The sequence below is a fragment of the Trifolium pratense genome, linkage group LG7 (genome assembly GCF_020283565.1).
Source record: "Trifolium pratense cultivar HEN17-A07 linkage group LG7, ARS_RC_1.1, whole genome shotgun sequence".
Classification (NCBI taxonomy): domain Eukaryota; kingdom Viridiplantae; phylum Streptophyta; class Magnoliopsida; order Fabales; family Fabaceae; genus Trifolium; species Trifolium pratense.
The window spans coordinates 14,615,494-14,628,049 of record NC_060065.1 but is presented as its reverse complement, the minus strand read 5'-3'; the positions used below and the strand labels follow the sequence as shown (position 1 = coordinate 14,628,049).

At 33.6% G+C, this 12,556-nt stretch overlaps 2 protein-coding genes across 2 annotated transcripts; both read right to left on the bottom strand.

Moving 5' to 3' along the window:
• Nucleotides 1-2,726: 2,726 nt before the first annotated feature.
• On the bottom strand, nucleotides 2,727-3,490 carry LOC123895928. The gene is made up of 2 exons (XM_045946393.1): nucleotides 2,975-3,490; nucleotides 2,727-2,789 (listed from the first exon to the last, which is right to left on the bottom strand). The coding sequence occupies exons 1-2, from the start codon at nucleotides 3,488-3,490 to the stop codon at nucleotides 2,727-2,729; spliced, it is 579 nt and encodes a 192-aa protein (XP_045802349.1).
• A 6,356-nt stretch (nucleotides 3,491-9,846) lies between these two features.
• Nucleotides 9,847-10,823, bottom strand: LOC123895927. The gene is made up of 2 exons (XM_045946392.1): nucleotides 10,095-10,823; nucleotides 9,847-9,909 (listed from the first exon to the last, which is right to left on the bottom strand). The coding sequence occupies exons 1-2, from the start codon at nucleotides 10,821-10,823 to the stop codon at nucleotides 9,847-9,849; spliced, it is 792 nt and encodes a 263-aa protein (XP_045802348.1).
• Nucleotides 10,824-12,556: the final 1,733 nt, after the last annotated feature.

Sequence of the window (12,556 nt, the reverse complement as noted above, 5' to 3'; positions counted from 1 at the left end):
TGATGCATACTCTTTCATTATAGTTCATCAATGGAGTACTCAAACTTGTAGCCATAATTTCTAAAAAGAAGATGTATTGGGCGAGTTCACTAAGCTTGATGGGCCCGTCACCTTATATTAAAAGATGTATTAGGCGAGTTTCGTGAGCTTGATCACCCATCCCAAGTGGATATGGATAAGATCAGGTCATGGACCAACATGTATGTCTGGAATAATAGGAACACATGAGATCCCTTCCTCCTCGATGATCTCCAACTTTCCTATTTTCTCTCTAGGGCTCTCTCCACTATCTCACCCACGAGAGGAGATCCTCTCATGTCCAAATTCCCTCATGTTGGATCTCAGCCTTCCATTTCTTTTTTGTTGTTTACTGTTCATTCAAATAAAAAAAAAATGGATGGTGGAGGATTAAACTGCATCCCCTGCAGTCCAATTTGGACATGAGAGGATCTGCTCTTCTTACCCACTACCCACCTTACTCTCTCTATATATATGGGTATAACTATAGTTGAGAGGGTAGTTCTTCTTTCACCAAACTACTGATAAAACCTAATATCAGACCGCCCGTCACCAATAGAACTACGTGGCTCTGACTCCTTATTCACTTAGGGATGCATAGGACCAGGGACCATCGTTATTGAGTCATAATACAAATACGCCGGTCAGATCTCAGGAATATTAGCGAAAACATTTGGCGCCCACTGTGGGCCCTTGGTAAAACTGTTCCCAAGCCACACATCACTCACCATCAAAGCTTCATTCCAAAGTTTCATTCATATATTTATTTCAATTAAGTTTATCCTATTATTTGTATCGCATGATAAGGATTGATCAGCTTTGGAATGGATTAATTTGATACAATTTAATAAGGGTAGAAATGAAATTGTAAGAATAAATTTAATGATTGTTTGTTATAAAAATGACCAATTTTTTTCATCAAATTGTTTCTTATAAAAAATACCGGAGGGAGTATAATAATAATCATCATCATCATCATCTCAATCATTATAATCATCATTGTCGCAATTATAACTGAGCGATCGATATTTGGGAGAGAATCAGGGTTGCGTGTTTAGATGCATCAGGTGATGTAGGAGATATTCAAGGAGGTCATAATGTAATAAATGTATAATAATAGTGCAATTTTTCGAAGTTCATGGAAATGGGTATGTTCGCATTGGATCTGCACCAGGTTAAGGTACCTGAGTAAATACATCTTGCGGAATGCATGAATATAAAGAAACAGATTGTTAAGATCTGTTATTATCATTCGTTGACTTCACAATAATAAGACTATGGTTTAGGCATAAGTGGTCATTATGTACCGATTTAAGTGTCAACTGATGGTTCTAAGTGTCAAAGTTAGCACGGTTCGAACTTTATGAATTTTAGTGTTTATCTAGACATTTTAACTATGTATCTAATGACTTTATATTTGGAGTGGATTTTTGCCTATATCTCACACATGGCGAAGGCTAGAAACATCTTAAATGATCTTTATTGTCATTCTATGTTTCTGAGTTTTATTGCAAAATACGTTATGTTTTTAGGATAGAACTTCAATTGTGAAGTCTTAAATAAAATAGAGAAAAATTAGAATCACGGTCTATTTTATGTCCTTTAATCAAATAAGGAAAGATTTCTGGTTTTAATTTCTACGATATTAAAATTGCACTTTTAATATAACAAATTTAAACGCATAAAGTTTCAAGTTTTGTATTTCTTAGTGTTTGTTTTAAGATTAATGAATGAAAAATAGCCTTAAGTTGCATCCTTATTAAACTAGGGTGTTACACAACCTCAAGAGTATGTGTGATTAGAAAGTGAAAGACTCGCAGTATACACATGAAATTAATGACTTTTCCTCTTGATTAATAATAACTTGTTTATTTAAATATCATAATTACATGATGACATATAAAATATAGAATTTCTACGCCATAGTAGGTGTATTTGTATTGTCTGGTAATCGGTCTGCTAAATAGATGTACATATGTCCCATAGCTCCAGTTCTAAAGCCACTTTCGTATCTTGTTTCTATAGTCACAATTTCACCATCCTTAATCTTGGTTGAACCTAATTCTGGATAACTTTCTGACATCCCGACAACATAGCCTTTCTCATTTCCTGGTTTCTTCCCTTTTCCATATTTTGGTTTTGAAGTATACAAAATTCTTCCATCCTATATTAATCAAAATATTATCATGTTTAGAGGTGATGAAGGATGATTTAAAAGTATATATGATATTTTTACCATAATATAGAAAGAATAAACTGTATTGCTTAAGAAACATGACAAGCACACATAGTTTAATGAAGCATGTGTGCCATCTAAAATGATAAAGATTATATGTACATATCAGAAAAATGAAATAATTATTTATATAAAATGAATTTACCTGTCCATATAAAGTTGCATTAATGGCACCTCTATGCATATGAGCGGTGCCGTAGATGAGATAACCACCTCTTTCCATTGGGATGTTTGCCTTTTCAATATGAGGAGCGTTGTTTCTACCATTAGTTGGCGGAACTGTAAACTCTACCTGTAACCATCGAGTTAAACAAAAATGTACATATATATTACGTTTAAAGAATACTGGTGAAGAAAAATAAATTTACTGCTAGAAATTTTTAAAATTAAAAATATTGGTGAAGAAGAAATTATCATTAATTAAAGTGGTGTATGTGATCATTTGACAACTATTTCTGAAGGGATTCGAACTTCATGCTTTGAGGTCATAAGGTAAAACTATTACCGGTGCCACGACACTTCTTGGACAAATTAACTGTTTTGAGTATTGTTTTATGACTTGTTCGATGTAGGAATATGTTTTTGTTTTTTCTTTTTATATTTAAATTACATTAGTAATTATATTTATAAAATCTATCTATAGTTAAAAATTCTAAATAAATTAATAAAAAATGTGAAGAAAAATATCATAAACAAAATTACAAATAATTCCTTGTTTACCTGACAATCATGAATAAATTGGGAACCATTTGTTCTAACTCGATCAGTTGAATCAAGTACATAAAACCTTAGAGGAATTTGTTGTTGATTCCAATCAACCCATGTTATTTTGTATCTCAAGGCAAGCTTTCTCGTAGGTGCTTCAAAATCCTTTTGCAATTTGCACTGTAAATTATCTTGGCAACAAAAGAGTCCTCCTTTATAACTTGATCCCAATGGTTTTCCATCAATTCCAACTGTGACATTATAAAAATTCGTTGCCAAATTGAAATGGTCACACCTACATTCAGTACAACCTTCTCTATCTTCTGTACCACGTGTATCAATGATCAAGAGATTCAGGAGCCACTTTTCTTGGTATCCAAATGGAATTTTTGAAGGGTTTCCATGTTCTACAGCATAAGGATCTGGAATTTTTGATTTTGTTCCTCGTGATTCAGCTCCCAAACCCCAATAAATTGGAAGAATATAAGTATTACACGTTCCGTCATTTCTAATGTAAATGGCACCTTTCATAGGATACTTAGGGATTATTTTTGACATATTCCAATCTTTTTCTTGGTATTTTATAGCAAACCAATGATGTAGGTATGCTTCATATAATGGTACGGAATTTCCTTCTTCATCGACTAGTTCAGCATCAAAGATCTTGATTCCAATGTAACGACCCAAAATTTAGTATTCGTTATTTAATTATTTTATTACGCGAGGGCGTGATTTATAATTAAATTATTAAGCGGCGAATAATCATTTAGCGCAAACGTAAGTTAATGAGCGAGAAGTTATGTTGTTTGGGCCTTTGGGCGTGGAATAGGCATTGGGCCTAAGCCAAGTGGGCTTTGATCCATGTGAATAGAGAGAGCTATAAGTAGCAAGTCAACCATGAATAGTCTCATAATTATGTTTCATGAGAAAGGAAGATTGAGAGCTTAGCTAGGGCAAGGAGCTCATGAGGGAGAGGTAGAGCTCGTGGGAGAGAAAGAGAAGAGCAAGCTTGTGGATTCGTCGAGCTAAGGTACGAGAGTTAGATTACATATTCGTGAGTGATTCGAAAGAGGGGAGGATGTCGATTCCTCCATTCCCAAACTCTTTCCACTCTATTTTCTTGTGGGTTTTGTGGGTGATTTTCTTAATGGAAAATGGATCCTTTTGATCCTAACATGTGTAGTGAACTCATGGTAGATGAGGTAAACAACTTTGGGGAGTTGAAAGTGGGTATATGTAGATGTTTGATCAATGATTTGCATGTTTTGTTAAACTTGCTTATTTTGCAAGAAATTGACATGATTTTGATTGTTTGATGTATTTGGATGTTTGGAAGGGGTGATTAATGTTCCTTGATACCATATATGCTTGAATTAGCTGTTTATAAGAATTTATAACATGTCTAGATGGATTTTTGAGTTGATTTGAGGTTAAACCGCCTTATTGAAACTCAAGAACAGATATTTTTCTGGTATAGTTCGCTAAGCGACCAGGAGTTCGCTGTAGCGAACAGGTTCGCTGAAGCTCGCCGAAGCTCGCTATGAGCAGGTGATCCCCTGGTGAGGTTCGCCATGTCTCGCTAAGCCCTCGCTTAGCGAAGGCCTCTGTGACAGCAAATTTTGTTAATGTTTGTAAGTGTAATTAGGCACTTGTAACATGGTTTAAGGGTATCCTTACGTGATTGTTGATACATGTTGATACTGTTAATACTTATTGTTAATCGTTATATGATCGATAAACGTGTGTGCAATAAGTTGTAGCTTAAAGTGAGCAATGTGATGTTTTAGCATTAATTTGCAATGTTAAGGAAATGATGTGTGTTTTATGACATAAGTGTAAATGAAACTTTATGTGTATAAAAATGGTTATGCAGATAATTATCATGTGAATAATTATGATTGGAGTGATAGGATATTGTGTTATCCTAATGTGTTAGATGTTGGAATTGTGTTTCCGCATCAGTGAATGAATAGCTTCGAGCTAGATAGCGTCATGTATTTGATGTGTTTAAAAGTAATCATGCATTCATGAATAAATTGTGATATTGGAATCATGTGTATTCCAATAGAGTAAATGGACTATGTTTTCCAAAAGTGGCCGAAGATGGGATTATGTTATCCGAGATCTGGAGCCCATATCCAAACACGATATAAAACTGTGTGACTCCTCTTTATGAGTGAGATGGTTGATGATAACCGAGATCCGACATGATTTTAAACTGTATTGATGATGATCCTGCATGATCTAAAACTGACACCATCCAGCAACGATGTAAAACTGAATGAGATGGTCTAAGTTGGCCAGCATCCTGCATGATGTAAAACTGATGTAGAGTCCGTGCATGACTATAATCTGAACAGTCCGTACATGACTATAATCTGAACAGTCCGTCATGACTGAAATCTGAACAATGTAAATTGGTACCACATGCATTAGTCGTGTCTAGGGATGACATGACATTGGATAATTGGCATTAGATGCATTAGGGTAAATGCACATGTATTTGATAATTGTTATGTGACAATATCTGATTGGATTGTAATGTGTTTTCCGTATGTGTTAAGCTTTGGTATTTACTAATTGTTTAATACTGTGATTGTTGCCATGACTTGGTATGTGAGTAGAGTCCGTCATGACTATAAAATGAACAAGTGTAGAGTCCGTCATGACTATAAAATGAACACTTTGGTAGTGTCCGAGAAGACGTGAAACTATATGATTGGTGTGTTTGTAAATGAATGATTAATTGGTAGTCGCATTTGACGATGTATGTGCGTGAGTTAGAAATGTATGATAGCGTGTGAAGTGTGTAGTATACTACTCACACTTATATTTATGTTTATGTTTTCTAACTCTCTGCTTTGTGTTAATTGCTGGACCTTTGGGGGTCCAGGTTGACAGGTTATGTGTTAGCCTCGTCCGAGTGCAATGGTGAAGCTCTGCTCTGATTGAGACACGGGAAAAAGGGGTTTTTATATGTATATGCATGTAGTCCTCTTAGTATACTCTGTTGGTCTTAAGCTTTCATTTGAAAAGTATCCGTTTTGTATAACTAATAACGCATCGTTCGATGCGAGGTTTTGTTTTTAGTTCATTCGAATATTTTACTAGATAAATGTATTAGTATTATCTTTGAATGAAGTTTGTGATATTCAAACCAGCGCTTTATAAATCAGATTTTCAATTTTTCCGCTGCGTATTTTCGAAAAAGATTTTATAAAGGCAGAGTTAATTAAATAACGGGTTTGGGTGTTACATCCAACACGACCTTTTGGAAATTCAACATCATAAAATGTTTTAGCTGCGACTTTCCCGGGACCCATTTCAAACATTTCAGAAATAAAAGTAGCTGATTTTATATTTTTATTTTCAAATTCTGCCCCTGAATAAACTGCACATATTGTTGTTGATAGCAACACTAGTATTGATGAAAAATATATCACCCCTTTACATATAAACCTCATGGTGGATATTTTTCTCTCTTTGTTATGGTGATGAAGTTTTGTTTTGGTGCAAATGAACGTGGATTATGCATCTTTTTATAACATTGAAAGGCTTAACAATATGTCAATCTGGCATGACTTGGGCCAATTGATCCAAACTGATGTGAAAGTCTATCTTTTTGTTGGGTGTTTAAGGGTGTCTTTTGTTTATATTAAATGCTGTGAGAAATCAAAGAACTATTTATAGATATTAGCTAATATTGTCATATCTAGATTCTTACATGATGTTGTTGATAAGGATAATATATACAAATATAAATAATTAACAATATCTTACCTTTCATTAGCTCATTTTTTTTTTGACAGACATTAGCTCATTTTATATTTATCCATTAGTTTAACCACTAGTTTTACTAAACAATTGAAGATCAATCAACTATGTTATCACTTTAAGTTCAACAACGATTTACTATCAGATCTACTATCATCTATTTTTTCAACAAACAAAGTCATAATTTAGGTTGTGGTGGGACTAGTGATACCTCTAAAATATGCATGGTTTTAGTGGTCATTTTACTTAAATAATATTGCTTGTTGCTTAAGTTACTTGAGCTATTTTACTACAATCCTCTTTAATGTAAAATCATGTTAGTAAAAAATAAAGTAAAAAAAATTGATGCAAACTTTTTTGATTTATCATTGATGCATACTCTTTCATTATAGTTCATCAATGGAGTACTCAAACTTGTAGCCATAATTTCTAAAAAGATGTATTGGGCGAGTTCACTAAGCTTGATGGGCCCGTCACCTTATATTAAAAGATGTATTAGGCGAGTTTCGTGAGCTTGATCACCCATCCCAAGTGGATATGGATAAGATCAGGTCATGGACCAACATGTATGTCTGGAATAATAGGAACACATGAGATCCCTTCCTCCTCGATGATCTCCAACTTTCCTATTTTCTCTCTAGGGCTCTCTCCACTATCTCACCCATGAGAGGAGATCCTCTCATGTCCAAATTCCCTCATGTTGGATCTCAGCCTTCCATTTCTTTTTTGTTGTTTACTGTTCATTCAAATAAAAAAAAATGGATGGTGGAGGATTAAACTGCATCCCCTGCAGTCCAATTTGGACATGAGAGGATCTGCTCTTCTTACCCACTACCCACCTTACTCTCTCTATATATATGGGTATAACTACAGTTGAGAGGGTAGTTCTTCTTTCACCAAACTACTGATAAAACCTAATATCAGACCGCCCGTCACCAATAGAACTACGTGGCTCTGACTCCTTATTCACTTAGGGATGCATAGGACCAGGGACCATCGTTATTGAGTCATAATACAAATACGCCGGTCAGATCTCAGGAATATTAGCGAAAACATTTGGAGCCCACTGTGGGCCCTTGGTAAAACTGTTCCCAAGCCACACATCACTCACCATCAAAGCTTCATTCCAAAGTTTCATTCATATATTTATTTCAATTAAGTTTATCCTATTATTTGTATCGCATGATAAGGATTGATCAGCTTTGGAATGGATTAATTTGATACAATTTAATAAGGGTAGAAATGAAATTGTAAGAATAAATTTAATGATTGTTTGTTATAAAAATGACCAATTTTTTTCATCAAATTGTTTCTTATAAAAAATACCGGAGGGAGTATAATAATAATCATCATCATCATCATCTCAATCATTATAATCATCATTGTCGCAATTATGGGAGAGAATCAGGGTTGCGTGTTTAGATGCATCAGGTGATGTAGGAGATATTCAAGGAGGTCATAATGTAATAAATGTATAATAATAGTGCAATTTTTCGAAGTTCATGGAAATGGGTATGTTCGCATTGGATCTGCACCAGGTTAAGGTACCTGAGTAAATACATCTTGCGGAATGCATGAATATAAAGAAACAGATTGTTAAGATCTGTTATTATCATTCGTTGACTTCACAATAATAAGACTATGGTTTAGGCATAAGTGGTCATTATGTACCGATTTAAGTGTCAACTGATGGTTCTAAGTTTCAAAGTTAGCACGGTTCGAACTTTATGAATTTTAGTGTTTATCTAGACATTTTAACTATGTATCTAATGACTTCATATTTGGAGTGGATTTTTGCCTATATCTCACACATGGCGAAGGCTAGAAACATCTTAAAGGATTTTTATTGTCATTCTATGTTTCTGAGTTTTATTGCAAAATACGTTATGTTTTTAGGTAGCAAGTACTTTTGGAAGATGAGATGTCTATAACTACATGTTAGAACTTCAATTGTGAAGTCTTAAATAAAATAGAGAAAAATTAGAATCACGGTCTATTTTATGTCCTTTAATCAAATAAGGAAAGATTTCTGGTTTTAATTTGTACGATATTAAAATTGCACTTTTAATATAACAAATTTAAACGCATAAAGTTTCAAGTTTTGTAGTTCTTAGTGTTTGTTTTAAGATTAATGAATGAAAAATAGCCTTAAGTTGCATCCTTATTAAACTAGGGTGTTACACAACCTCAAGAGTATGTGTGATTAGAAAGTGAAAGACTCGCAGTATACACATGAAATTAATGACTTTTCCTCTTGATTAATAATAACTTGTTTATTTAAATATCATAATTACATGATGACATATAAAATATAGAATTTCTACGCCATAGTAGGTGTATTTGTATTGTCTGGTAATCGGTCTGCTAAATAAATGTACATATGTCCCATAGCTCCAGTTCTAAAGCCACTTTCGTATCTTGTTTCTATAGTCACAATTTCACCATCCTTAATCTTGGTTGAACCTAATTCTGGATAACTTCCTGACATCCCGACAACATAGCCTTTCTCATTTCCTGGTTTCTTCCCTTTTCCATATTTTGGTTTTGAAGTATACAAAATTCTTCCATCCTATATTAATCAAAATATTATCATGTTTAGAGGTGATGAAGGATGATTTAAAAGTATATATGACATTTTTACCATAATATAGAAACAATAAACTGTATTGCTTAAGAAACATGACAAGCACACATAGTTTAATGAAGCATGTGTGCCATCTAAAATGATAAAGATTATATGTACATATCAGAAAAATGAAATAATTATTTATATAAAATGAATTTACCTGTCCATATAAAGTTGCATTAATGGCACCTCTATGCATATGAGCGGTGCCGTAGATGAGATAACCACCTCTTTCCATTGGGATGTTTGCTTTTTTAATATGAGGAGCGTTGTTTCTACCATTAGTTGGCGGAACTGTAAACTCTACCTGTAACCATCGAGTTAAACAAAAATGTACATATATATTACGTTTAAAGAATACTGGTGAAGAAAAATAAATTTACTGCTAGAAATTTTTAAAATTAAAAATATTGGTGAAGAAGAAATTATCATTAATTAAAGTGGTGTATGTGATCATTTGACAACTATTTCTGAAGGGATTCGAACTTCATGCTTTGAGGTCATAAGGTAAAACTATTACCGGTGCCAAGACACTTCTTGGACAAATTAACTGTTTTGAGTATTGTTTTATGACTTGTTCGATGTAGGAATATGTTTTTGTTTTTTCTTTTTATATTTAAATTACATTAGTAATTATATTTATAAAACCTATCTATATTTAAAAATTCTAAATAAATTAATAAAAAATGTGAAGAAAAATATCATAAACAAAATTACAAATAATTCCTTGTTTACCTGACAATCATGAATAAATTGGGAACCATTTGTTCTAACTCGATCAGTTGAATCAAGTACATAAAACCTTAGAGGAATTTGTTGTTGATTCCAATCAACCCATGTTATTTTGTATCTCAAGGCAAGCTTTCTCGTAGGTGCTTCAAAATCCTTTTGCAATTTGCACTGTAAATTATCTTGGCAACAAAAGAGTCCTCCTTTATAACTTGATCCCAATGGTTTTCCATCAATTCCAACTGTGACATTATAAAAATTCGTTGCCAAATTGAAATGGTCACACCTACATTCAGTACAACCTTCTCTATCTTCTGTACCACGTGTATCAATGATCAAGAGATTCAGGAGCCACTTTTCTTGGTATCCAAATGGAATTTTTGAAGGGTTTCCATGTTCTACAGCATAAGGATCTGGAATTTTTGATTTTGTTCCTCGTGATTCAGCTCCCAAACCCCAATAAATTGGAAGAATATAAGTATTACACGTTCCGTCATTTCTAATGTAAATGGCACCTTCCATAGGATCCTTAGGGATTATTTTTGACATATTCCAATCTTTTTCTTGGTATTTTATAGCAAACCAATGATGTAGGTATGCTTCATATAATGGTACGGAATTTCCTTCTTCATCGACTAGTTCAGCATCAAAGCTCTTGATTCCAACATGACCTTTTGGAAATTCAACATCATAAAATGTTTTAGCTGCGACTTTCCCGGGACCCATTTCAAACATTTCAGAAATAAAAGTAGCTGATTTTATATTTTTATTTTCAAATTCTGCCCCTGAATAAACTGCACATATTGTTGTTGATAGCAACACTAGTATTGATGAAAAATATATTACCCCTTTACATATAAACCCCATGGTGGATATTTTTCTCTCTTTGTTATGGTGATGAAGTTTTGTTTTGGTGCAAATGAACGTGGATTATGCATCTTTTTATAACATTGAAAGGCTTAACAATATGTCAATCTGGCATGACTTGGGCCAATTGATCCAAACTGATGTGAAAGTCTATCTTTTTGTTGGGTGTTTAAGGGTGTCTTTTGTTTATATTAAGTGCGCTGTGAGAAATCATATAACTATTTATAGATATTAGCTAATATTGTCATATCTAGATTCTTACACGATGTTGTTGATAAGGATAATATATACAAAAATAAATAATTAACAATATCTTACCTTTCATTAGCTCATTTTTTTTTTGACAGACATTAGCTCGTTTTATATTTATCCATTAGTTTACCCACTAGTTTTACTAAACAATTGAAGATCAATCAACTATGTTATCACTTTAAGTTCAACAACGATTTACTATCTTATCTACTATCATCTATTTTTTCAACAAACAAAGTCATAATTTAGGTTGTTGTGGGACTACTGATACCTCTAAAATATGCATGGTTTTAGTGGTCATTTTACTTAAATAATATTGCTTGTTGCTTAAGTTACTTGAGCTATTTTACTACAATCCTCTTTAATGTAAAATCATGTTAGTAAAAAATAAAGTAAAAAAAATTGATGCAAACTTTTTTGATTTATCATTGATGCATACTCTTTCATTATAGTTCATCAATGGAGTTCTCAAACTTGTAGCCATAATTTCTAATAAGAAGATGTATTGGGCGAGTTCACTAAGCTTGATGGGCCCGTCACCTTATATTAAAAGATGTATTAGGCGAGTTTCGTGAGCTTGATCACCCATCCCAAGTGGATATGGATAAGATCAGGTCATGGACCAACATGTATGTCTGGAATAATAGGAACACATGAGATCCCTTCCTCCTCGATGATCTCCAACTTTCCTATTTTTCTCTCTAGGGCTCTCTCCACTATCTCACCCACGAGAGTAATCCTCTCATGTCCAAATTCCCTCATGTTGGATCTCAGCCTTCCATTTCTTTTTTGTTGTTTACTGTTCATTCAAATAAAAAAATTGGATGGTGGAGGATTAAACTGCATCCCCTGCAGTCCAATTTGGACATGAGAGGATCTGCTCTCCTTACCCACTACCCACCTTACTCTCTATATATATATGGGTATAACTACAGTTGACAGGGTAGTTCTTCTTTCACCAAACTACTGATAAAACCTAATATCAGACCGCCCGTCACCAATAGAACTATGTGGCTCTGACTCCTTATTCACTTAGGGATGCATAGGACTAGGGACCTTCCTTATTGAGTCATAATACAAATATGCCGGTCAGATCTCTGGAAAATTAGCGAAAACATTTGGCGCCCACTGTGGGCTCTTGGTAAAACTGTTCCCAAGCCACACATCACTCACCATCAAAGCTTCATTCCAAAGTTCCATTCATATTTATTTCAATTAAGTTTATCCTATTATTTGTATCGCATGATAAGGATTGATCAGCTTTGGAATGGATTAATTTGATACAATTTAATAAGGGTAGAAATGAAATTGTAAGAATAAATTTAATGATTGTTTGTTATAAAAATGAC

Coding starts and splice junctions, on each gene's coding strand:
- LOC123895928 (XM_045946393.1), bottom strand. CDS start 3,490: ATGAAAGGTGCCATTTACATTAGAAATGACGGAACGTGTAATACTTAT. Junction 2,790..2,974: donor AATTTATTCATGATTGTCAG/GTAAACAAGGAA, acceptor TACTCAAAACAG/TTAATTTGTCCAAGAAGTGT.
- LOC123895927 (XM_045946392.1), bottom strand. CDS start 10,823: ATGTTTGAAATGGGTCCCGGGAAAGTCGCAGCTAAAACATTTTATGAT. Junction 9,910..10,094: donor AATTTATTCATGATTGTCAG/GTAAACAAGGAA, acceptor TACTCAAAACAG/TTAATTTGTCCAAGAAGTGT.